Source organism: Dermacentor variabilis, chromosome 5 (genome assembly GCF_050947875.1).
Source record: "Dermacentor variabilis isolate Ectoservices chromosome 5, ASM5094787v1, whole genome shotgun sequence".
Classification (NCBI taxonomy): domain Eukaryota; kingdom Metazoa; phylum Arthropoda; class Arachnida; order Ixodida; family Ixodidae; genus Dermacentor; species Dermacentor variabilis.
The window spans coordinates 16675818-16702965 of NC_134572.1; the positions used below are offsets into that span (position 1 = coordinate 16675818).

General features: G+C 44.2%; 2 protein-coding genes and 1 non-coding gene across 3 annotated transcripts; all 3 read left to right on the forward strand.

The window, feature by feature from the left end:
* The first annotated feature begins 2742 nt into the window (after positions 1–2742).
* On the forward strand, positions 2743–4350 carry LOC142582305 (uncharacterized). The gene has a single exon (XM_075691864.1). The coding sequence runs from the start codon at positions 2954–2956 to the stop codon at positions 4301–4303; it is 1350 nt and encodes a 449-aa protein (XP_075547979.1). The 5' UTR covers positions 2743–2953; the 3' UTR covers positions 4304–4350.
* Positions 4351–8737: 4387 nt separating this feature from the next.
* LOC142582306 (uncharacterized) lies at positions 8738–15511 on the forward strand. The gene has a single exon (XM_075691865.1). The coding sequence runs from the start codon at positions 9427–9429 to the stop codon at positions 10858–10860; it is 1434 nt and encodes a 477-aa protein (XP_075547980.1). The 5' UTR covers positions 8738–9426; the 3' UTR covers positions 10861–15511.
* Positions 15512–23721: 8210 nt separating this feature from the next.
* On the forward strand, positions 23722–23796 carry TRNAS-GGA (transfer RNA serine (anticodon GGA)). Its single transcript has one exon. It is a non-coding gene; the product is annotated as a tRNA-Ser (tRNA).
* Positions 23797–27148: the final 3352 nt, after the last annotated feature.

Genomic DNA, 27148 nt, shown 5'->3' on the forward strand with positions numbered 1-27148 from the left:
CCGGCAAGGCACATGTAACCGGTAAACGGAGGCCTCAGGAGAGCACTTGAGGTTATAATAAAGCAGGCGGTGCAGGATCTCCAGTGCACCCAAGGGGTAGCGGGGCGATCAACGCTGGAAACAGGGCGGCCCGTGGGTTGGGGCCACGGAGACCGAAGCGTGCCAGGGGGTGTTCGCATAAAAAAATTTGGCTGTCCGCGATAGCCGATTTTATACACTCCTGGCACGCGCAGGCCTCGACGAGCTCCAACCCACGGACCAGTTCGGGTTCTAGCTTTGGTATTCCTTCTGCGCTTTGGTGTCCTGGAGGCGCCGCCACTAATACGAAATAATGAAACGTTGTTACAATTAGTAAAAAAATTCGATTGAATAAATATAATTACGTCCAGCCGCCAATTTGTGACGCTAAGTTCAGCATTACCACGCCCCGCGACTTTTTTCAATATATGTGGCCCGGACTATACTACGGTCGCTACTGCTCCCACAGAAACATCTGTGATGTTATTTACAAGGTAGATCGCTGTAAGGCGCGAGAAAGCTATGATCCGCCTCGACAGACTTAGCACGAGCGCCGCAGGTGCGAGACAGTCTGTCCGACACAGCGGTCGCCAAATCGGGCGTCACTGCCCGCTGCTTCACCTATTTTAAAGCGCCGGCAGCCAGCGTCCGAGCGTAAACAAACTCGACCCCGCTACGCAGTGCCGGCACGCCTAGGGACAAACGCCTACAACACGAGCTAGGAAACCACAGAAGAAACTTCTACCGTAGTGCCTAGGCAGTCATGAGCAAAAGCCCCAAGATTTTCTCGCGCGCCCGCTCTTACTCGCGCCTGCGCATAAACGGCTGGCGATCCCTCAAATCATAGTTTCTAAATAAATACCCTAGAGGAAAATGTGGCGCTAGTGTCTACGGGGGCTCTCATGAGCGTTGCCTCAACCTACATGGGAATGATGCACCATGTTGAGAGCGCATGGCTAGCACTAAAACCCCTCCATCAACACGCGACTGCCGCTTTCTTAAGTAGCGACAACCTTTGTTGTGCGCCGCTTTTCCCCTCACACCAAATCCGGTTCCGGTATTTCCGGTTCTGGCATTTCCGGTTTAAAAATTTCCGGTTCCGGCGTTTCCGCTTCCAGTCACCATAAGAAGAATGCAAAGCGGACAAGCTGTTGTATTCCGCTGAAGTTGTATGTCGCGGTCGCTGTTTTCCAAATGCACGAAAAACGGCAGTGGTCTCCAAGCGCCCAGGCACTACATTCCACTGTACGTTGTCACTCGTGCCACAACCCGTTGCAGGTTGACGCGAAGCAGCGAACACGAGCAGATCGCTGGTTACAGTAGGCGGTGGTTCTTGGATGGAATCGCATTCACAGTTTCAACCGCAGCTCGTGGAATTAAAGCCTCTCCAGCGACGCAATAGTAAACAACGCTAAAAAACAAAGCGTCACTTCCACTAGGAACAGGAAGCTGCAGCCACGTAAGTTCCGCTTGATGCCGGAAGCTAAAGAGGTGAGTGGGAGAGGACCGTGAAGGAGGAGGGCAGGTTGGCGGCATAGAGTTTCTCACTATAACACCTAGAGGGTAATCTGGCGCCACCGTCTATGGGAGTTTCTTAAGGGGGCACCGTGCCGTCATGGGAATGGCGGTATATGTGTCTGCGAGGCTCGTGTTGGCTGATGTTGTAAGAGGATTCGTCTAAAACGTGGATATGGCTACGCAAATAACGCGTTCTTAAAGTAAAATGTTCATAAAATGTTTCCATTCACGCATATTACATCTTTACTCTCTTTAAGTAAAATGTTCATAAAATGTTTCCATTCACGCATATTACATCTTTACTCACTCACGATGCATGACCAAGCGAAGAAAAGCAAGAACAGACGACCAACTGTTTCAAAGCGAGCGCGAACCTTGTCGTCTGTCCTCCAACTTTAGCGGCCCGCTGATACTTTTTACGTAACATGAAGTCGTACACACAATAACAAGTTCTCATAATTAAACAAAACATGTTTTCGCGTAATAATAAAGCTAAAACAGCTTTTCAAATGCTGTTCTAGTAGAAAACGAATCATTGTGACAGACGGAACGGTGTTTGCCAAGCGCGTCTTCAAGGTGTCCTGTCTCTACGAGAATGATGCCAATCCGAATCCACAATATACCGGCATTCCCATGCATACCACAGCGCAGCAGCGCCAGATTTCCCTCTAGGTAATGTAGTGAGAAACTCTATGGTTGGCGGTACTTAACCTGCGGAAACGGGTATGGAGGGGTTTTAGCTAGCACTACTAGCACCGTTCCGTCTGTCACAATGATTAATTTCCTACTGAAACAGCACGTAAAAAGCTTCTTTAGCTTTGTTATTGCTCAAAACATGTATCGTTTAATTATGAGGGCTTGTTATTGGATGTACAATTGCTGAAACGTAAAATGTATCAGTGGGCTGCTAAAGTTGGAGGACAGACCACAAGATTTGCGATCGCTTTGGAAAAGTTCGTCGTTTGTTCGGTTTGTTCGAACTTTTCTTAGTTTGGTTTGGTTGATGCATTGTAGGTGAGAAAGCATTATTGAAAGATGTAATATGGGTGAATGAAAACATTGTATGAGAATATTACTTTAAGGGCGCGCTACTTGTGTCACCGTTTATAATATATAAACCAATATAAACGGTGACTTGTGTAGCCATATTCACGTTTTAGACGAAGCCTCTTGCAATCCCAGCCAACACAAGTCATTCCTATCATGATGATTCCCATAGTCGTGGCAATGCCATTGGTCGTGATCAAAACAAACCACACGTGCACACGTGTCATTTTGGCGTTCGGTTCAGTTTCATCACCATGCGTTTCGTGTGAAAGCCTCGAGCAAACTGCTGCGTGTCGCTTTAGTAGGCAAGAAGCCTTGCGTCGAACTTGCGTTTAATGCGATCTAATCGACGACACAAACGCCGGCTGCAATGCAACGCAGGCAACAGCGTGACAGGATGGGCGTGATGCTGCTCCTAAACCATGTATTGTTTGAAGTCGGGGTAGAAACCATTCCACCGGTCACGCTTTTGACTGTACTCGCTCAAGCGTGCATTTTCCTCCAACTTTTCGAACTACCCTGGCGCGACCTCTCCGGCGCTTGCATTAGTGTTGACACCGTTCTTTTCAAGAAACAGTGGATGCGCATCTTCTACGGGGCGGTCGAACACGGCGACAGTCTGCACCTGTATTACAACATGGTTTCCTTCATTTGGAAAGGAAAGCTTCTCGAACCTGCCTTCGGGAGCGCGCAGTTCGCTTACATCATCATCCTCTTTACTGCACTCTGTAGCAGTGTGCTCGTAGGTTTAAACTATCTGTTGGGCACGTTCATCGACGTCTCGTTCGACTACCACTGTGCTGTCGGCTTCTCAGGGGTCATCTTCGCCCTCAAGGTACTTAGCAATTACTACTTCCCCGAACAACGTCGGCGCGTTCTGGGCATCATCGTTGACTTGCCCTCCGGACAAATCGTCTGGGTAGAACTGGTGCTTATCCAGCTTGTCACGCCGAATGCCTCTTTCGTCGGTCATCTCGCCGGTATCCTAGTCGGCGTCGCCTACGTCTACGGAGTCATCACGCCCATCTCTGACCTCGTCTGGAACCTGATCGGGCAACAACCCGTGCGCCTAACGCGACCGCACCATGACCGTCGGCGCGAACCTAGCCGGCTGGCTTCGTTGCCCTACGGGGCGATCCTTGTGTCGGCGGTGCTCGTCATGCTGCAATTAGACCTTGTGCCGCTCCACTGGAAGAAGCTGGTGAACGGTCCGTGCGTCACTTCTTCACTCGTGATAGATCATCGCCAGTGGAAGCTGTTGTTCCTTCCGGCATTGCACTCCACGGAATATCTGCACATGGTCTACACGGTGTTATCGTTGATCGGCCTCGGCTTCTATGTTGAACGCAGGATGGGTGTCAACCGCTTCCTGAGCGCACTCTTGGGCCTCACGGTCACCACCAACTTTGCTTTCTGTCTGATGACATATTACATCCTGCCGAACTACAAGGAGATTGCCGGTGTGCATGCCTTTGAAATGCACTATAAGTGCTTCCTTGGCTTGACGGCTACGCTGATTGCCATGAAGGGCCTCTACGCCGCTTATTACCCTAAAGACAGATACGTGTTTTTGTTCTTTTTGGTTCCAGTGCCCAAGATATTAGGCGCCGTTTTTGAAGTTGCAATACTTCATTTTATATTGCCACATGTGTGGATAGTGGGCAACATAATAGGTTTTTGCATTGGACCCTTGTTGGCAATATTATCAGGAATTTCTTAGTAACTGCTGTGTGCGTTATATATTAAATTTTGCCTAGCTTCATTGTACATATTTGTCATGTTGCAGTTCCCCTTCACACACTATTAATGGACTAATGAAGCAATGCCACTTTTTGTGATACTGGCATAATTTAGCGTGTACACTCAGTTCAAGGCCTATGCCATTTTAATGGAGGATATATAGCACTACCAACATGCTCGAGTTCGTCATCCGTTAAAATACTTGATAGAAACTACTTTGTGCTTCACTGAATGAAACGAGCCAACTTTTTCCACTTTTGAGTGACATGAAAATGTTTCTGGACTAGTAGGTTACAGAATGAACAAAGTATTCGATTCAATGCATGTATAATCAATGATGCATGTCACATATATTGACAACCAGGTCATGCCTGAGCACAACTGTACATCATACTTCTTATGTCCAACAATTAGCTATGATTTGCTGGTCAAATAAAGACTTTGCATTTGCATAGCTGTCATAATTTGTGGCCTTAATGAACCCAACAAATTTTTAAAAACCCGATAGCAAAAATGAAGCCAAGCTGTGCAGCTAACAAGCTCTCCCGTAATTTATTCTCTGCGTAAAAGTGACCTCGTAGCTCAGCATAGCATGTGAAGGCACTGTCACTTTCATGCATTGTGGAATTGATAATGCTAATAGCCTTGCTGCATATGTACCTTTACTCTTCTTAATGGGCTAGTGCTCATGTCAGTGTAAAAGCATGATGCCTATATGTGGAGTGGCAGCTTTGCAACATCACAAACTAACTAGAGGGTTTTGGTCTGTTCCCTTACATAGTGGATTTTGCAGAACTCTCGAGACTAAAGCCCCTCTGAACACGTTTCTGCCAACCTGGTGCCTCCATGGATGGAGGGATGGATGGAGAAATTGACAGCATGGGGACGATTTCATTGGAATTCCCTTCGAAAGATGGCACTGAAAAATAGTCACTTAGCCTCCTTGAGCTAATCAGGCATTATATATACATGCATAGCAATGTAGCATACTGCCTATCTCTCCATTATGTTTCTCTCCATTAAAACCTCTATTTCTATATTGTAGTTACCTATGCCAGTAACATCCGATTATATGAATTTCCTGCCTGCTTTATTTCCAATAATATCCTAAAGATGTCTTGCTTATCTCAACTGCTGACCAATGAACTCCTATTTATTTTTATTTTTTAATTTTTTTCCGCTCTCCTATGGAATCTTTTAATCCAATTCCCCATTCCTATACTGAGTAGCATGCCAGCAGTTGTATGTGTGCCGGCAAAAATTTGTTTTTATGATAGTCTCTCTCTTCCTTACTACTACAAGTATGCTCATTTTCAGTGCTTGTAGGCTTTCGTAAGTCATAACATATTATTTCACGACATATCAGTCACAACATATACTGTGATACATAAAATTGTATCCTTTTTAATGTGGTTTCAATTAAAACGATATTAGCTCAGAGAGTTATTGAGAATTCTTATGTAAAACTTCAAGGAAGCACCAGAAGAAACGTGATATAAAGTAATTATTTGCAACTTTTTGTATATAAGTACTGAAAATTTAAAAAATCTGAAATATTACAGAATATGCACCTTGTTCCTAGTTCCCAACTTCTGTAAGTTCGACCATGCCAGAAGATAATTGTGCAGATTTGGTGGCGCAAATTTTAGCCATAGGGATGCCCATGCTATCCAGGAAAGCCATGGAAAGCCTTTTGTAATTCTGAAAACAAATAAGCGCCCATAATGCAGGACACATTTGTTTTCATTCATGGCAACAACCACCTGGTTACATTACTCCATTCTTTAGGCTTTCAAAATAATGGCGGTTACGTTGGGGAGCATGCACAAGCCTCCTCATACCTGATTACTGTATTCATTAAGCTTTTCTGTGCAAGCAAGTTAGTCTAGTCGTGCACTGTGAACTACCACTGGAGCCTTCACATGCTTTGTAGAGTACCTGTACAGTACTGTGCAGTAATGAATGAGGGCCTTTGCACAAGTGGTGTTCAAAAAGTAAGAAATTGGACTTCTAGTCAAGTATCTGCTGAAGTTCATTTGGAAATCAACTATGTGTCCTTTTGCAAGTGAAAACTCTACACGACGGAAAGCACCCATGGCAGGCAACACCCATCACATGTGTTTGGTGGCCAAAGCTTCAAGGCACGTCGAAAAACAATTCTTGTGTGGCGGGGTGCCCAAATACGAACAAAAACTCACCGGCGGCATGGTTCTACTCATTCCGTGCGAGGCCTCACTTGCGGGCGTGACAGCAGCCATGGATAGTCAGTGTGGGTGAAAAACTTGTTCCCATGCTTTCTTTCCGACCTCTCGGTCTTTGTTGCACTCAATGTTTACACAAGTACACAACAAAGTTGATACCGATGTACCCATGTTATGGTTCCGTTTTTCCATCGTGCAGTGTATAGGCTAAAGGTATTTCGCTTAGGTTGCGAATGCTACTTGCTGCTTCTTTGCCATATTATGTGTTGCTGCTGAGGCTTGCAAGCAGATTTTGTTGGCTTTATGCAACTTGTTAAACCGTCACACGCAGTTCACGTTCTTGGATGTATTTTATGCATTGATTCGCACATATTGAACTGCTGCTAGTTGCTTCATGCAGAAATGTTGATTTTTTTATGTACAAGGTTTTTTTCTTCGCCTTGCTTTTAACGAGGCTAAATTGTGCTGTTTTTTAACAGCTTCATTCTTCTTTCCCGAGTACAGCCTCGATATTGTGGTTACTTTTAAAGAGGTAGCTCAGGGTGAGAATTGCTGGTAGCTGCTGTATATGGTGTTACTGTTTGATTCTCGCTGAAAACTTGGCATCATGTTTGCGAAGTCAAAGCTTGCTACTGTCTCAGCAGACTTACAACATTGAGTGCTTTAATTAACTGCTGAGTGCCTTTTGTAATCATTTTAATTTTTTTTAAATACCTTTTGTGGCATAAGAGTGCAATGTTTATGCCAGAGAGGACTAAACCCGGCCTTGCTGCAAATCTACCTTGGCCAGCATTGCTCTGCCTTTAAATATATATTAGAAGAACTTGTTGGGCGAGTTGCTGCATTTTAAAAATTCAAACTGCATGAAGTAACGACCACAGACCACAGTTATTGCGTTAAAATTGTAGGATACGAGCTGCAGCTAGCTTTTACTGGAACTAACTTTGTTACAATATGTATTCCGAAAAGTTAACATACAACTCATTTTTCAAGCAAGTTTTTTTTTTTCTTTACTAAGACAGGACAAGTGCAAAATAAAAAGTGTTACAGTCCACTTGTTTGGTTGTTAGTATTAGGTATTCAGAAATACGGTGTCAGATGCAATGCCGCTCTTTGTGGCGAGCATTGCGAGATGTTGTCCCCACTTCAATTTAAGTAACAGCTGAATGCTGTAGTTGTGGCAGTCATATTTGGTTGATCAATGGTTGCAGCACAAAGAATACAGGAACATGAAGCAGCGAAGCACATGATCACTTCTCTGCACCGCGTTTTGTCTATTTTGTGCTCACCATAAATGCAGAACAACTTGCATAACTAAACATATATTGCAACAATTCATGCTTTGCCCTCACTTTGGAACCTTTACTCATATGCACAAAGCCAGATTTAGTAGAGCATCTTCTGCAACACATGTTTGGCATTGTTGCTTACATTTAATAAGCTGCTTGAAGCTGATGTACAGTTGTATTCCTGCCAAAACTAGGCCATCTTGGAAGCCAGAAAGCAAACTGACTGGCACTGCTCTAATGAGGATATGTGGAGAGGAGGGAGAAAAATTGGGACTGCAGTTCAGTAGAGAGAAGTCTGGGATAATAGTATACAATGAAGAAAAGGGGAACCATTGGAAATACAAAGCACTAAGATTGATCATATTGAAAAATGCAAGTATTTTGGCATATGGTTAAACAAGGGCAAAAAGTACTTGGAAGAACATGAAAAAATTATGATTGAAAAAGTTAAAAGGAACTTAGCTGTAATGAAGCACAAGGCACTATGGAATATAATAGGTACGAGGTGGTTAGAGGGGTATGGAAAGGGGTTATGGTACCTGGCCTCACATTCGGAAATGCAGTACTGTCCATGAAATCGGAAGTTCAGGCATGCATGGAAACAAGACAGAGAAGTGTAGGCAGGTTGGCCTTGGGAGCGTACGGGAACACCCCTAATGAGGGAGTGCAGGGGGACATGGGGTGGACGTCATTCGAAGGTAGAGAGGCAATAAGTAAGTTAAAATATGAACAGAGACTCCCAGCACTGGTGGGGGGGGGGGGGCGAAGGGGGCGGGAAAAGTGTACAAATATCTATACATGAAAAGTTTGAACACAAAGTGGACACTTAGAACTAGGAAGCTGAGGACTAGATACCTACAGCCGAGGGAGGGGGTCCACCGTGGTTCTAGTGTGGGAAAGGAGGTGAAGGAGGCGGGAAAAAAATGTGGGAAGAAAGAATGCTCGGAAAGCCAGCGCTATCTATGTATAGGAAACAAAAACAGGCGATAAAGAGATAGCTCTTATTTGATAACTCGCGGGGCAGCTCACTATTATTCGAAGCTAGGACGGGGGTTTTGAGAACGAAAACATTCAGGGCTGAATTTGAAGACGTGGACCTTTTGTGCACAGCTTGCGGAGCCGAAATTGAGACCACAGAGCATATAGTGCTGAGATGCACAGACCTTCGCCCGACTCTGGCTGAGGGAACAGTGACAGATATGGAAGGGGCATTAGGTTTTCCCGGGGAACGAGGGCAAATAGACGAGAAAAGAGTGGCAGTAACGAAGGGGAGGCTAGAGGATTGGTGGAGGAAGTCAAGGGAGAGATAATACCATAAATCGGGGAGCTAATATTTTCTATACTATTTTAGATATTTATTTTGGGGGTAAAAGGGGAGTGAAAACTAGCTTAAGGAGAAGGGGATATAAAGAAAAAAAAATTGGAGGGCGAGCAGAAGGCTAGGTGGCGCTAGCCGCCGCCCGTTATAAAGGGTGTAGCCGCCATCCATCCATACATTCACCCATCCATCCATCGGTCGTGACCAAAACAAAACACACGTGCGCACGTGTCATTTTGACGTTCGGTTCAGTTTCACTCGCCATGCGTTTCGTTTCAAAGCATCTAGCAAACTGATGCGTGTCGCCTTAGTAGGCAAGAAGCCTTGCATCGAATTTGCGTTTAATGTGATCAAATCGACGACACAAACACCGGCTGCAATGCAACGCAGGCGACAGCGTGACAAGATGGGCCTTGTGCTGCTCCTAAACCATGTATTGTTTGAAGTGGGGGTAGAAACCATTCCACCGGCCACGCTTTTGACTGTCCTCGCTCAAGCGTGCGTTTTCCTCCAACTTTTCGAACTGCCCTGGCGCGACCTCTACGGCGCTTGCATTAGTGTAGACACCGTTCTTTTCAAGAAACAGTGGATGCGCATCTTCTACGGGGCGGTCGAACACGGCGATAGTCTGCACCTGTATTACAACATGGTTTCCTTCATTTGGAAGGGAAAGATTCTCGAACCTGCTTTCGGGAGCGCGCAATTCGCTTACATCATCATCCTCTTTACTGCACTCTGTAGCGTTGTGTTCGTAGGTTTAAACTATCTGTTGGCCACGTTCATCGACGTCTCGTTCGACTACCACTGTGCTGTCGGCTTCTCAGGGGTCATCTTCGCCCTTAAGGTACTTAGCAATTACTACTTCCCCGAACAACGTCGGCGCGTTCTGGGCATCATCGTTGACTTGCCCTCCGGACAAATCGTCTGGGTAGAGCTGGTGCTCCTTCAGCTTGTCACGCCGAATGCCTCTTTCGTCGGTCATCTAGCCGGTATCCTAGTCGGCGTCGCCTACGTCTACGGAGTCATCACGCCCATCTCCGACCTCGTCTGGAACCTCCTCGGGCAACAACCCGTGCGCCCCACGCGACCGCACCATGACCGTCGGCGTGAACCTGGCCGGCTGGCTTCGTTGCCCTACGGGGCGATCCTTGTGTCGGCGGTGCTCGTCATGCTGCAATTAGACCTTGTGCCGCACCACTGGAAGAAGCTGGTGAACGGTCCGTGCGTCACTTCTTCACTCGTGATAGATCATCGCCAGTGGAAGCTGTTGTTCCTCCCGGCATTGCACTCCACGGAATATCTGCACATGGTCTACACGGTGCTATCGTTGATCGGCCTCGGCTTCTATCTTGAACGCAGGATGGGTGTCAACCGCTTCCTGAGCGCACTCTTGGGCCTCACGGTCGCCACCAACTTTGCTTTCTGTCTGATGACATATTACATCCTGCCGAACTACAAGGAGATTGCCGGTGTGCATGCCTTTGAAATGCACTATAAGTGCTTCCTTGGCTTGACGGCTACGCTGATTGCCATGAAGGGCCTCTACGCCGCTTATTACCCTAAGGACAGATATTTGTTTTTGTTCTTTTTGGTTCCAGTGCCCAAGATATTAGGCGCCGTTTTTGAAGTTGCACTACTTCATTTTATATTGCCACATGTGTGGATAGTGGGCAACATAATAGGTTTTTGCATTGGACCCTTGTTGGTAATATTATCAGGAATTTCTTAGTAACTGCTGTGTGCTTGTTTTTTTTTTTTTTTTGCCTAGCATCTTTGTACATATTTGTCATGTTGCAGTTCCCCTTCACACACTATTAATGGACTAATGAAGCAATGCCGCTTTTTGTGATACTGGCATGATTTAGCGTGTGCACTCAGTTCAAGGCCTATGCCATTTTTAATGGAGGACATATAGCACTACCAACATGCTCGAGTTCGTCATCCTTAAAATACTTGGTGGAAACTACTTTGTGCTCCACTGAATGAAACGAGCCAACTTTTTCCACTTTTGAGTGACATGAAAATATTTTTGGACTTGTAGGTTACAGAATGAACAAAGTATTAGATTCAATGCATGTTTAATCAATGACGCTTGTCGCATATATTGACAACCAGGTCATGCCTGAGCACAACTGTACATCATACTTCTTATGCCCAACAATTAGCTATGATTTGCTGGTCAAATAAAGACTTTGCATTTGCATAGCTGTCATAATTTGTGGCCTTAATGAACCCAACAAATTTTTAAAAACCCGATAGCAAGAATGAAGCCAAGCTGTGCAGCTAACAAGCTCTCCCATAATTTACTCTCTGCGTAAAAGTGACCTCGTAGCTCAGCATAGCATGTGAAGGCATTGTCACTTTCATGCATTGTGGAATTGATAATGCTAATAGCCTTGCTGCATATGTACCTTTAATCTTCTTAATGGGCTAGTGCTCATGTCAGTGTAAAAGCATGATGCCTATATGTGGAGTGGCAGCTTTGCAACATCACAAACTCACTAGAGGGTTTTGGTCTGTTCCCTTACATAGTGGATTTTGCAGAACTCTCGAGACTAAAGCCCCTCTGAACACGTTTCTGCCAACCCGGTACCTCCATGGATGGAGGGATGGATGGAGAAATTGACAGCATGGGGACGATTTCATTGGAATTCCCTTCGAAAGATGGCACTGAAAAATAGTCACTTAGCCTCCTTGAGCTAATCAGGCATTATATATACATGCATAGCAATGTAGCATACTGCCTATCTCTCCATTATGTTTCTCTCCATTAAAACCTCTATTTCTATATTGTAGTTACCTATGCCAGTAACATCCGATTATATGAATTTCCTGCCTGCTTTATTTCCAATAATATCCTAAAGATGTCTTGCTTATCTCAACTGCTGACCAATGAACTCCTATTTATTTTTATTTTTTATTTTTTTTTCCACTCCCCTACGGAATCTTTTAATCCAATTCCCCATCCCTATACTGAGTAGCATGCCAGCAGTTGTATGTGTGCCGGCAAAAATTTGTTTTTATGATAGTCTCTCTCTTCCTTACTACTAGAAATATGCTCATTTTCAGTGCTTGTAGGCTTTCGTAAGTCTTAACATATTATTTCACGACATATCAGTCACAACATATACTGTGATACATAAAATTGTATCCTTATTAATGCGGTTTCAATTAAAACGATATTAGCTCAGAGAGTTATTGAGAATTCTTATGTAAAACTTCAAGGAAGCACCAGAAGAAACGTGATATAAAGTAATTATTTGCTACTTTTTGTATAAGTACTGAAAATTTTAAAAATCTGAAATATTGCAGAATATGCACCTTGTTCCTAGTTCCCAACTTCTATAAGTTCGACCATGCCAGAAGATTATTGTGCAGATTTGGTGGCGCAAATTTTAGCCATAGGGATGCCCATGCTATCCAGGAAAGCCATGGAAAGCCTTTTGTAAGTCTGAAAACAAATAAGCGCCCATAATGCAGGACACATTTGTTTTCATTCATGGCAACAACCACCTGGTTAACTTACTCCGTTCTTTAGGCTATCAAAATAATGGCTGTTAGGTTGGGGAGCATGCACAAGCCTCCTCATACCTGATTACTGTGTTCATTAAGCTTTTCTGTGCAAGCAAGCTGGTCTAGTCGTGCACTGTGAACTACCACTGGAGCCTTCACATGCTTTGTAGAGTACCTGTACAGTACTGTGCAGTAATGAATGAGGGCCTTTGCACAAGTGGTGTTCAAGAAGTAAGAAATTGGACTTCTAGTCAAGTATCTGCTGAAGTTCGTTTGGAAATCAACTATGTGCCCTTTTGCGAGTGAAAACTCTACACGACAGAAAACACCCATGGCAGGCAACACCCATCACTTGTGTTTGGTGGCCAAAGCTTCAAGGCACGTCAAAAAACAATTATTGTGTGGTGGGGTGCCCAAACACCAACAAAAACTCGCCGTCAGCATGGTTCTACTCATTCCGTGCGAGGCCTCACTTGCGGGCGTGACAGCAGCCATGGATAGTCAGTGTGGGTGAAAAACTTGTTCCCATGCTTTCTTTCCGACCTCTCGGTCTTTGTTGCACTCGATGTTTACACGAGTACACAACAAAGCTGATCACGATGTATTCATGTTTTGGTTCTGTTTTTCCGTCGTGCAGCGTTGGGTTAAAGGTATTTCGCTTAGGTTGCGAATGCTACTTGCTCCTTCTTTGCCATGTTATGTGTTGCTGCTGAGGCTTGCAAGCAGATTTCGTTGGCTTTATGGAACTCGTTAAACCGTCACACCAGCAGTCACGTGGTTCATGTTCTTGGATGTACTTTATGCATTGATTCGCACATGTTCAACTGCTGCTAGTTGCTTCATGCAGAAATTTTTTTATGTACAAGGTTTTTTTCCTCGCCTTGTTTTTAGTGAGGCTGAATTGTGCTGTTTTATCACAATGATTATATGCAAGTGCTTTCTTAACAGCTTGATTCTTGCCCTAGTACAGCCTCGATATTGTGGTTACCTTTAAAGAGGTAGCTCAGGATGAGAATTGCTGTTAGCTGCTGTATTGGCGTTACTGTTTGATTCTCGCTGGGGACTTGGCGTCATGTTTATGAAAGCAACGCTTGCCACTGTCTTAGCAGACTTACCACATTGAGTGCTTTAATTCACAGCTGAGTGCCTCTTGTAATCATTTTAATTTTTTGTTAATATCTTTTGTGGCGTAAGAGTGCAATGTTTATGCCAGAGAGGAGTAAACCCGGCCTTGCCGCCAATCTACCTTGGCCAGCATTGCTCTGCCTTTAAATATATTTTAGAACATGTTGGGCGAGTTGCTGCACATTAAATATTCAAACTGCATGAACTAATGACTGCAGAGAGAGCATGAAACAAGGACAAGTGCAGACTTGCAACTAACATTTATTCCACAAAGACCACATATAAGTACCACCCAGAAATACACCACTGCGCAAGTGCGGCAAAACCAATATAAAAAAAATCTCTTCATGCAACATGCAACCCAACTACACTCTTTGATAAACCTCATCTCATTGTGCAGATAAACTGAGGTATCTCTAATACAATGAAGTCCCTTTTTTCTTACATGGTATGCCTCGCATATTTCCCTTGTTTTGCTATCATGGCACTGACACAAAATCTTTACTTCATTTAGAAGCGGCTTACACTTGCAAGCCGAAAAGTGGATGAGAAGGTGCGCACTTTTGTTATTCTTAATTGACAATTCATGCTCACGGAAGTGCGAATTCACGCACATTCCAGTTTGGCCTACATAGACTTTGTGCCACACGAAAGAGGTATCCGATAGACTACCCCAACACAGCAATCTATGTAGAAATTCGTGTTTGTTTTCCGCACCCAGGCAACCTATTTCTACTTCCTGTGCACAAACATAATCCAGCAAGCTCGCTGGGAGCCAAGAACACCGCCTCAACTTCATGTATTGTTTCACAAACTCCTTTAAGTTATGTGACGTCTTGTGAACATTAGGCACAACTTCGCATTTCTCATGTTTGTGTTCCCTTGCAGTTTCACTAATAGTGTTTTTGCTTTTTATCTTCTTTAGCACTGCCTCCGCTACTGCTAAAATGACTGATTGCGGGAAACCAGCTTCCTGTAACCTTACAATCTCCATATCAAAGCTTTGCTGTACTTTGTACATGCATGCCTTCTTTAAGGCTGGCGTGATACAGTGGGTGGCTATTGTCCACTTCACCGTTTTCGAATGAGCTGAATGGTAGGGCGACAGTTTCTTTTGGGACCTTGGGTTATATATTCAGCACACATGGTTGTCACAGAAGGTTATAGCGTTGTCTAAAAATGGAATTTCGTTATCCTTTGTTAGTTCATGGGCAACGTTAACCCTTTGCCAAGGTGCTGAAAGACGTGTAGTACATCTGCAATGGCGCCATCGTATGTGCAACTGGCTCGCTTTTTTAAAAGCACAAGAAAATCTTCTGCTTAATGAAAAGCAGTAGCAACCTGTCTATGGTTGATCCCTTCACTCGTTGCTGCTCTGTCAAATTCCAACAAGAAAACATTGCACAAGATAGAAGCAATGCAAGAGCCTATGCATATGCCATTTCTGTACGTAAAAGCCTTTTTCAATCTGGATAAACGTAGAGCTGAAGTAAAACTCAAGCAACGCCTAAAACCGAATGGTCGACCCGGCAGAATTCTGAAAAGACAATTTGCCAATAACTTCAGTACATTTTTGAACAACCCGAAACAATGAAATGAGAGGGACAGAATAAAACAAATCTTTTAGGTCAATGGAACAAGCATGACCAATGTCGTCGTTTGACTGTATAAACTTTGTAATGTCTTCCAAGTTATTTCTATCGAATGGGTCAAAAACACTTGCATAAACCTGCTTACTTTGTCCTGCCAAGTTTCTCTTCTGCTCACAATAGAATGGGAGGGGATGTCATATTTGTGCCTCTTGGCCGTCAAAAAGCTGCCACCTTTGCTTTTGTTGACTGAGAAAGCCAGTTTGCGCAGTTCCATTTCCCTGCACATGAAAACAGCCTTTGCCTTTATCTTTGAGGCCTTCACTGACACAGGTTTGAAGTTCTTTTTGAGAGCAGCCTTTGCCTTCTAGTAAAAAAAGCCCCAACGGCATGGCGACAATTGCTTATTCTTTATCCTGCTTTAGTAGTATGAGGTGGTTGTGTCTAAAAAACATGACGATACCTGATGTAGGGTCCTTTCGTTCTGGTAGTTCTTCAGATTTCCCGACCATCTTGGTTGGGCTGTCCACGCCATCCAATCAACACCTTTTCTGATCCTCTGTCTCCGCTTACTTGGCCATACTCCGGCTGAGGGTCAGCCATTCATGCACTTCTTTAAATATATTGGGTGGCTTATCTTTTTAGTAACATTCTCAAAACGTTACTCAAATGTTGGTCAGACTTTCACTTTGTACGTTTACAAGCGGGTCACTAAGAGAATTTCAAGTTCAGAAAACACTAGTGGGAAGGGTAATCGCATTGCCAGTGCAGCACCAACTTGCATTAGTATTCACCCATGCTTTTCTTTGTTGACAACGATATGCATTTCCGTTAAGAATTTCACAATTGCTTTTTATGTGGTGATTTTCATGGTGGTTATTTGGACAGGTCATGCGTATTCAGTGGTTGCAAGATCAGTACAATGTGTGCCAGCATCATGCCATGCAGAGTCTGATGTACAAGCCAGAGGTGTGAAGGTGAACAGTGATCAAGCTGAAGACTGAATTATAGATTGTTAACAACACATTCTATAATTTACTGTTGCAGTATATCTATGAAATGGGCTTGAATGCTTTTTCTTTATAAATTTCATACTGCAATTATGCCGCGTGTCAACCCAAGCGAACAAAAAAAATCAAAAGCCTTAACCAACAGTGTGTGCTTATTATTGACATACAGAAACAGTAATGCAACAAGGGTAGAATGTAAAAAAAACAAAGACATGATAAGGATACAGCCAACAAAATGAAACAGCTACTTAACAGAAGTTCCACTTAGTAACTAGACTTCATTACACTTGTCTGCAGGACGCACCTGGCACGTGTGCAGACAGGGTTGTCGCAAAAATCCGGTAACATCGGGTACAAGTCAGCTCTCATAGAGACCCACGCCTTTCCTGCAGCTGTTACTGCAGAACAGTCTGGCATGCAAACAAAGGAGCAATCACAGCCACGAACTTCAGCCATCCTTGCTGCGAAATGTCACAGAGCCCGAGCAGCCATTAAACACCCCATATTGATGATGATGTTATCAGGTGCTGCCAACTCAGACAAGCATTCCTGCTAACTTTAAAACCACATCGAAATGTGTTCTAGGCAACATTCACCATTAATACTCCTTGAGGTGTACCTATGTATGCAGGTGCACACTGGGGCACCCTGATGTGCTGCTTCATCCAATTACCGTCGCCCCGGGGCTGCTCGGTGCGATTTGCCAGATTTGCCATAACTGAAAGCAGCGTCTCCAGCAGTCCAGACAGTCTGGAATGACAAATCGAAGTGGTCTACTTTTTGCACTTTCAGTCAGCAAAAGCATACCTTTCGATATTGTTTCCATCGTGGGGGCATAGATTTGGACACTCTTTGGCCAAGTAGGTAGGTGAAGAGAAGGAAAGCATGAACAAAACGGGACATGTAGTCCAACCGAAATTCGCGTGATCAGTGACAAAAGATCAGATTTTGAGATTTTCATCTTTTGCGCTACATATGATTCCGGAGTGGTTGGTGGATGGCTGTATTGTACTTCTAACGTTTCGTGTGCGATTCGGCTTGATTGACCTACATAAGGCAGGCTTGTTGCGGAAATAAACTTAGTTGTGAGTGGCGCCGGTCCTGTCGTTTGTGTCCTTCAGTCCTGGTCTTTTACGCCTTGCCTTTACTCATTCAAGCATGAACCAACTAGCCCAAGCAAGAGTTTTACTATCCTGTCATACACTGCACCAATGTAACATTTCAAGATTGACATCAAGAACCTTGTTTTATTCTTCTCCTTTTACTCTTGTCTACAGGAAAAGCAGTTTTGTCTTTTTTGGGTCACTACACATCACACAGTTGACATCATCATTAGGAATAAAATTTTACAATTGCCTTATAATTTGAGAAATACTGCACCCCTTAGTGTAAAAAAATCTATTGGCAACTGTACTTGTTTGGATAAAGGATTGAATTTCAATACAATGAAGCAAATTGCAAGTTTACTGACTTCGTTACATTGAGGTTTAACTGTATATACCCAAAGGTACCACTAGTACAACTGAAAGTGATTTCCAAGAGGAATTTCAGGAACATTATCCTTAATTATTTTGTGCAACTAATAGCTGCAGTAACATCGCTGTTGAAAAGACTGTTTGGCAGTGTATGAAATGGTCTACAGCTGCAACAAAAATGTATTTTCAAAACATAATAAAAAACCATGCTTTTCATTTATAAGAGAAAGTAAGTTGACTAAGAATATTTCTACCATGGACAAGCATTAGCAATGAGATGCAGCAAAAAAAGAAGAGCTTAGCATAGCAACTGACACTACATGACATGCATTAACAAGAAATCAATTACAAGCTACATGAGAACATTTTACAGTTGGAACTGAAAAAAGAAAACAGGTACAAATTGAACAAGAAAAATTTGGCGGACACTTAAGCTTTGCCTTTAAGAGTGGAAGATGACAGCATTTAAAGATACCCAACTGCTTCTCACGCTTGCCGGCAACTACAGCATATGTAACTGTCATGTTTACTAGGAAACGCTCGCGGTGAACGTTACGAAGACGAGTGGGTGAGCTTTCTGGTAGAAGCGTGGCCTCTTTTGTGGGTCGCGGATGCAAGTGCCATCTGGATGTTGCTGCAAGGAACCGAGTGCAGTGCACTGCTCTATGAATGGTAGAAACTGTAGAAAAGGGGTTTATGTTTGAGTGTCCACGTAACAGAATCACGTGTTCTTTTATGTTCAAATTACAATCAAACACCATCATGCCTGTAGGTTGTGTTTAGGTTGTACAGTACAAGTTTTCTGACGCATTTTACTTTGAGGAATTCAATTACTTAGTTCAGCAACGCTTCTGCACCACACTGAGGGGCCCTGCATAGTTGTGGTTCGTAATGACATTTTGCAAAATGAGGTCCGACGCAAGATGCTGACATAGAATTTTACGAGACACAGGGGCCTTAATGTTATTGCGTTAAAATTGTAGGATACGAGCTGCAGCTAGCTTTTACTGGAACTAACTGCGGGGGCGGCACGCTATGCGTGCCGCCCCCGCACCTGTTTAAGCTTTTTCCTAGATGCTAGAGCTATACAATATCCGCGCAACCTTGAGCGATCGGAAAGCGCGTTTTCCACCCTGGGCCGGCGGAGAGGGGAGATTTCGTTCCGGCCGCGAAGCTCTCTACATCTCAGTAAGGTGCCTCGCGGTGGTCTCGTGCTGAAGATGCCCTCTCGGTGAGCGCATATTTCCCCCCTCATCTTTTAAGAGATTCAATACATACAAGCATTTGTCTCGCAAACCAGATTTATTTCAAGGGAATTTCCCACGTCTCAATAATTTCTCTCGTCGTATTCGAGTGCTGATTGCCGTGTTATAGTTTGTTAACGAAGCTTCCCCTCAAGTCTAAATATTGTAAGGCAGTTTTCCTAGTCTCTAAAGCCGCTAGAGTTCACGCTGCTCCTCTGGCGGCCATTTTTCCAAGAAATTATGCCTTCCAACCACTCAGAATCAGCAAAAATCGACTGCCGCGGACAACATCAGTCCCTTTCCACATAAGTATGAGGCTCGGAGCAGGAGCTTTGGCGCTTGAAAGTAACCGTTGGCTTGACGAACCAACCGACTGAGCTACCTTTCCGGGCAACATTGAAGGATCACGAGTTCAAATCACATGTTATGTTCCTTTTTTTTTTCCTTTTTTTTTTCTTTTAATGTATTTTCCTTCCTTTTATCACTGTACGGAAACCCTCCTAAAAAAAAAAAATTATATATCCTCAATTATGTGTGGCCACACATGTGCAGGTCATAAATACCAGGTTCTCTAGCCGAGTGCCATCCATGCGGTATAACCGAGCTCAGATTGGTCCACCTTGACTGATCAAATAGGGCACCACTGTAGGATAAATGAGGCGTACAACTCCTGCGGGACCCGCCGTGGTTGCTCAGTGGTCATGGTGTTAGACTGCTGAGAACGAGGTCGCGGGATCGGACCCCGGCCACGGCGGCCGCATTTCGATGGAGGCGAAATGCGAAAACACCCGTGTACTTAGAATTAGGTGCACGTTAAAGAACCCCAGGTGGTCGAAATTTTCGGAGTCCTCCACTACGGCGTGCATAATCAGAAAGTGGTTTTGTCACGCAAAACACCATAATTCAATTTTTAATTTAACTCCTGCGGGGACGGTAGAGTATCCGTCTCCAGTGCAAGAGGACCGTGATTCAAATCCCGGTGCCGCGCAATTCTCCACCGGGAAATACAAAAAAAAAAAAAAAAAAAAAACGTGTGTTGAGAAAATTGCACAAACAGGCCTGGAGTGCGGCCTGATCCCGGTGACCAGAACCGGTAACGCACTCTCTCACCAGAGCAGGATTGGCCACCCTGGTGCAGTACTTGGCCACAACCTCCTATATGAATACAACAATCAAACCCCGGCCCTCAGTCCCCAGCAGCCGCAAAGCAACTGACCACGGCGGCGGTCAGATCTGTAACGTTGCAGAGGGGGCTAAGAATACCTGGCTCCGGACAGGCCGCCATTGGAATCTGAACCTGGCAACGTTTAACGTTAGAACGCTATCTAGTGAGGCGAGTCTAGCAGTGTTATTGGAGGAATTAGAGGGTAGTAAATGGGATATAATAGGGCTCAGTGAGGTTAGGAGGACAAAAGAAGCATATACAGTGCTAAAAAGCGGGCATGTACTGTGTTACCGGGGCTTAGCGGAGAGACGAGAACTAGGAGTCGGATTCCTGATTAATAAGGAAATATCTGGTAACATACAGGAATTCTATAGCATTAACGAGAGGGTAGCAGGTCTTGTTGTGAAACTTAATAAGAGGTACAAATTGAAGGTGGTACAAGTCTATGCCCCTACATGCAGTCATGATGACCAGGAAGTCGAAAGCTTTTATGAAGACGTGGAATCGGCGATGGGTAAAGTCAAAACAAAATACACTATACTGATGGGCGACTTCAATGCCAGGGTAGGCAAGAAGCAGGCTGGAGACAAGTCAGTGGGGGAATATGGCATAGGCTCTAGGAATAGCATAGGAGAATTATTAGTAGAGTTTGCAGAACAGAATAATATACGGATAATGAACACCTTTTTCCGCAAGCGGGTTAGTCGAAAGTGGACGTGGAGGAGCCCGAATGGTGAGACTAGAAATGAAATCGACTTCATACTCTGCGCGAACCCTGGCATCATACAAGATGTAGACGTACTCGGCAAGGTACGCTGCAGTGACCATAGGATGGTAAGAACTCGAATTAGCCTAGACTTGAGGAGGGAACGGAAGAAACTGGTACACAAGAAGCCAATCAATGAGTTAGCGGTAAGAGGGAAACTAGAGGAATTCCGGATCAAGCTACAGAACAGGTATTCGGCTTTAACTCAGGAAGAGGACCTTAGTGTTGAAGCAATGAACGACTATCTCATGGGAACCATTAAGGAGTGCGCAATAGAAGTCGGTGGTAACTCCGTTAGACAGGAAACCAGTAAGCTATCGCAGGAGACGAAAGATCTGATCAAGAAACGCCAATGTATGAAAGCCTCTAACCCTACAGCTAGAATAGAACTGGCAGAACTTTCTAAGTTAATCAACAAGCGTAAGACAGCGGACATCAGGAACTATAATATGGATAGAATTGAACAGGCTCTCAGGAACGGAGGAAGCCTAAAAACAGTGAAGAAGAAACTAGGAATAGGCAAGAATCAGATGTGTGCGTTAAGAGACAAAGCCGGCAATATCGTTACTAATATGGATGAGATAGTTCAAGTGGCTGAGGAGTTCTATAGAGATTTATACAGTACCAGTGGCACCCACGACGATAGTGGAAGAGAGAATAGCCTAGAGGAATTCGAAATCCCACAGGTAACGCCAGAAGAAGTAAAGAAAGCCTTAGGAGCTATGCAAAGGGGGAAGGCAGCTGGGGAGGATCAGGTAACAGCAGATTTGTTGAAGGATGGTGGTCAGATTGTTCTAGAGAAACTGGCCACCCTGTATACGCAATGCCTCATAAACTCGAGCGTACCGGAATCTTGGAAGAACGCTAACATAATCCTAATCCATAAGAAAGGGGACGCCAAAGACTTGAAAAATTATAGACCGATCAGCTTACTGTCCGTTGCCTACAAAGTATTTACTAAGGTAATCGCAAATAGAATCAGGAACACCTTAGACTTCTGTCAACCAAAGGACCAGGCAGGATTCCGTAAAGGCTACTCAACAATAGACCATATTCACACTATCAATCAAGTGATAGAGAAATGTGCAGAATATAACCAACCGTTATATATAGCTTTCATTGATTACGAGAAAGCGTTTGATTCAGTCGAAACCTCAGCAGTCATGGAGGCATTACGGAATCAGGGTGTAGATGAGCCATATGTAAAGATACTGGAAGATATCTATAGCGGCTCCACAGCCACCGTAGTCCTCCACAAAGAAAGCAACAAAATCCCTATAAAGAAAGGCGTCAGACAGGGAGATACGATATCTCCAATGCTATTCACAGCATGTTTACAGGAGGTATTCAGAGGCCTGGAGTGGGAAGAATTGGGGATAAAAGTTGATGGAGAATACCTTAGCAACTTGCGATTCGCTGATGATATTGCCTTGCTTAGTAACTCAGGAGACCAATTGCAATGCATGCTCACTGACCTGGAGAGGCAAAGCAGAAGGGTGGGTCTGAAAATTAATCTGCAGAAAACTAAAGTAATGTTTAACAGGCTCGGAAGAGAACAGCAGTTTACGATAGGTAGCGAAGCACTGGAAGGGGTAAGGGACTACATCTACTTAGGGCAGGTAGTGACCACGGATCTGGATCATGAGGCTGAAATAACCAGAAGAATAAGAATGGGCTGGGGTGCGTTTGGCAGGCATTCTCAAATCATGAACAGCAGGATGCCACTATCCCTCAAAAGGAAAGTGTATAACAGCTGTGTGTTACCAGTACTCACATATGGGGCAGAAACCTGGAGACTTACGAAAAGGGTTCTGCTGAAATTGAGGACGACGCAACGAGCTATGGAAAGAAGAATGATGGGTGTGACATTAAGGGATAAGAAAAGAGCAGATTGGGTGAGGCAACAAACGCGGGTAAACGACATCTTAGTTGAAATCAAGAAAAAGAAATGGGCATGGGCCGGACATGTAATGAGGAGGGAAGATAACCGATGGTCACTAAGGGTTACGGACTGGATTCCAAGGGAAGGGATGCGTAGCAGGGGGCGGCAGAAAGTTAGGTGGGCGGATGACATTAAGACGTTTGCAGGGACAACATGGCCACAATTAGTACATGACCGGGGTAGTTGGAGAAGTATGGGAGAGGCCTTTGCCCTGCAGTGGGCGTAACTAGGCTGATGATGATGATGATGAACTTTGTTATATATGTATTCCGAAAAGTTAACATACACGTCATTTTTCAAGCAAGTTTTTTTTTCTTCACTAAGAGAGGACAAGTGCAAAATAAGAAGTGTTAATGTCCACTTGTTTGGTTGTATTAGGTATTCAGAAATATGGTGTCACATGCAATGCCGCTCTAACGGCTTTGTGGCGAGCATTGCGAGATGTTGTCCCCACGTCAATTTAAGTAACAGCTGAATGCTGTAGTTGTGGCAGTCTTATTTGGTTGATCAATGGTTGCAGCACAAAGAATACGGGAACACGAAGCACATGATCACTTCTCTGTACCGCGTTTTTATTCTGCACTCACCATAAATGCAGAACAACTTACATAGCAATTGCTACGAACAGGTGGATGTCTGATTTTTCCCTTTATAATTACTTCTCTCCACCTTGCGGGCTTCCGCAGAACTACTACGTCAAACACTTGCCTTTGCTTCGTGTGTTGTTGACAAATTCGACTTCGCCCTGCCCTCTGCGAGCCGCCTGGTTAGCTCAGATGGTAGAGCGGCTGCCCCGGAAAGGCAGTGGTCCCGGGTTCGAGTCCCGGACCAGGACGAATTTTTCTTCAACTCTGAGGCTTTTCTTTCGAGGAACCCGTATGGGTTTCCTTTGTAGCAATTGCTACGAACGGGTGGATGTCTGATTTTTCCCTTTATAATTACTTCTCTCCACCTTGCAGGCTTCCGCAGAACTACTACGTCAAACACTTGCCTTTGCTTCATGTGTTGTCGACAAATTCGACTTCGCCCTGCCCTCTGCTAGCCGCCTGGTTAGCTCAGATGGTAGAGCGGCTGCCCCGGAAAGGCGGTGGTCCCGGGTTCGAGTCCCGGAACAGGACAAATTTTTCTTCAACTCTGAGGCTTTTCTTTCGAGGAACCCGTATGGGTTTCCTTTGTAGCAATTGCTACGAACGGGTGGATATTTGATTTTTCCCTTTATAACTTACATAACTAAACATATATTGCAACAATTCATGCTTTGCCCTAACTTTGGAACCTTTACTCGTATGCACAAAGCCAGATTTAGAAGAGCATCTTCAACACATGTTTGGCATTGTTGCTTACATTTAATAAGCTGCTTGAAGCTGATGTACAGTTGTATTCCTGCCAAAACTAGGCCATCTTGGAAGCCAGAAAGCAAACTGACTGGCACTGCTCTGCGGCTCCTACGACCAAATCCAAACATTTCGAAGATGTGCACTACAACAGTACAGAACCATGTACAGCTAGCTGTTTATTATTTAATTAGTTTCGTTCAGTAGAGCAACAACATGTGGATTTCTTGTTCTGACCACTTCTCAGGCAGTGCCACATGCATGGAGAGGATTTGCACTCTTGAGCACGTTGTTTTCAAAACATAGTCTACATCATAATGCTCTAGTCAGATCATGTGACTTACGGTTAAGCCACATTTTGTTGCTTTTTGCCTTGGCTTTTCTCTTTTTACCTCTTATGCATAGTGCTCAGTGAAACGCTGTCCAACTTAACAGTGCTGACGAAGTGTAACATCATTGCAAGTGGTCTACCTGCACTTGCCAGCCTTTTAACAGCCAGGAACTGCCTCTGGTACTAGCGGCACTTCTGAAACATTAGAGTGAATTTTAAATGGCACACATTTAATGCCACTCTATGGCTACCACAGACGTGGCCTTGTTGAGTGCTCTATTTGGGAAGCCGAGAGTTTGAACCCCCTCTGCCACTGGTTAGCCACCGGTTATACAAATAGGTACAGGTGTAACTCTGCCTGACACTCAGTTTTTTTTAGGGATGAATTGTCCTGGAAAAGGAGCCCGTGCCATGTAAATCTCGCCGAACAATGTGGGCTCGACAAAACCCTGAAAAAGGGCATCTGGAGCACTTCCATGGTGGCACTTTTTCATGTGGTGTCTAAAGGCACTTATTAAAACACCTCTTTCCAAGCACTGAGGCACCACAATGGCGAATACCAGAACAGAAGTACGTTTATACAGCTAAACGTCGATATAACGAACTTCAGTATAATGAAATTCTGAATATATAGATTTAAGATTTTATAGCTTCTTGCGCATATAACACCCATGTATATTGATTATCAATATAACAAAGTTTGTTTACTCACTATTTCAATACAATGAAATTTCACTGCTGCCATGAAGGATTACGGAGACAACATATGGAAACTTGCACGAACACAGATGGTCAATTGGTTGAATTATATCTGGCAGTTGCGAAAGGACCTCTTAAATTGCGTGGTGCACGACCATGAGTGACCATAGATGCAGGGCAGTGTCATGTTTCATACAAAGTCGAAGATATTTTTAAATTCTTGGGTTTTAAGTGCCAAAGCCACATTTCGATTATGAGGCAAACCGTAGTGGGGGACTGCAGATTAGTTTTGACCACATGAGGTTCTCTAAGAGTGCACCCAATGCACAGTAAATGGTCTTTCTTTTTCTCATTTTGCCTCCATCAAAATGCGGCCGCCACGGCTGAAATATGATGCTTCAACATGCTTAGCAGCACAACGCCAAAGCCACTGAGCAACCATGGCAGGTAAAAGTCCAAGTGCGATAACATCCTAACATGCCCCGTGCATTGTGTGCTTTAGGTGAGAGCAAAAGCGAAGAGTGTGCCGTAAGGATGGTAGCTTGGTGAGCGCAGTCTTACCATGCAAGCTAGTGAAAAGAAAGAGAAGGAATGAGCTCACAGTAACGCGATCAAGAGCACGCAAAGGGGGTGGGGAGGTTGTCATTCGTCTGCATTGCAAATAAGAAACAGCTCAGACGCCCTCTTACAGTCATGTTTCCCTCTGACCGATGTTTAGCCTCTACTGAGCAAGTTGTCACTCAAAGTTTGTGATGTAAACAACGTCATACCATTGCTTCACACCGCTATTAGAAGAGTGCTCACAAGTGCACTTATGTGTGACTTCAGGCAGACTTTCCGCACATTATTGCGATACTTGGGAGCTTTCAGAATGCTTATACCATCCAGGTTTAATTTAATTCGAGATGTTATAGCCAGTCTCATGCTTGGCAGCTCTTGTGCCAGAATGGGGCACCGCTTCAAACCTAAAGCATTGAGTAGCTCAAATGGCAATTTGAATGGCTACCTCGATATCTAACCTTACGCACAACGTCGTGCAGTTTAGGGGGAGCATCTCACCAATATAGTGCCTCACTGTTGCCTGCAGTACAGTGTAGCTGGCATTTGTGTCTGCTTGATCACATTAGTGGCTTGGATGGCAATTTTAATCCAGGCCTTAAGCTCCAACCAGTTTAGAGTGGGTTCCCCAACATAGCAGCACTGCCAAATCCAATACCTGGACTAGAATGAATTTTTAGTCAACAGCAAATTTCCTTTTCAAGGTGTCTTTTCAGCTTTCTGCAACCACCCGAGTGGACCCCAGTTTTTCCTTTCATATTGTAGGTACACCCGAATTGCAGCAAAAGGTGCACCATGCTTTAATTGAACTCGCAAAAAACATGTGAAATCTTGGTTCAGAACATTATGTTACGTAACAAAAATTCTTGAACTCTCCAAAAGTTTCAAAGGTAGTGGCTGACTGGCACTCAGTATTGCCCAGTCACAGTTTGGGAAAGAAGTTTCAAGACTTATCCTAATGTGAGGGCTGTGCAAATGGAAAGTGTCAGTAAAGCACGTTGTGGGGCTAGTTGGTGCATAGCTTGCAAAGGATGAAGCGGCAACAGTGACGGCACACTAGGAAGGAACAAAGACAGGGCAAGGCGCTACTTGCAACTTATTGAAGTCAAAGGTGGCTGATTATATAGCCATGGGGAGAGGGGGACGAAAAAAGAGGAACACTGATTATGTGAATGCACACATGCGAGAACACTGGAGATATACATGTATGAAGGGAATCACGATTAATCAAAATTTAAAACTTGTCTAAAAACGTGCTTTGATTCA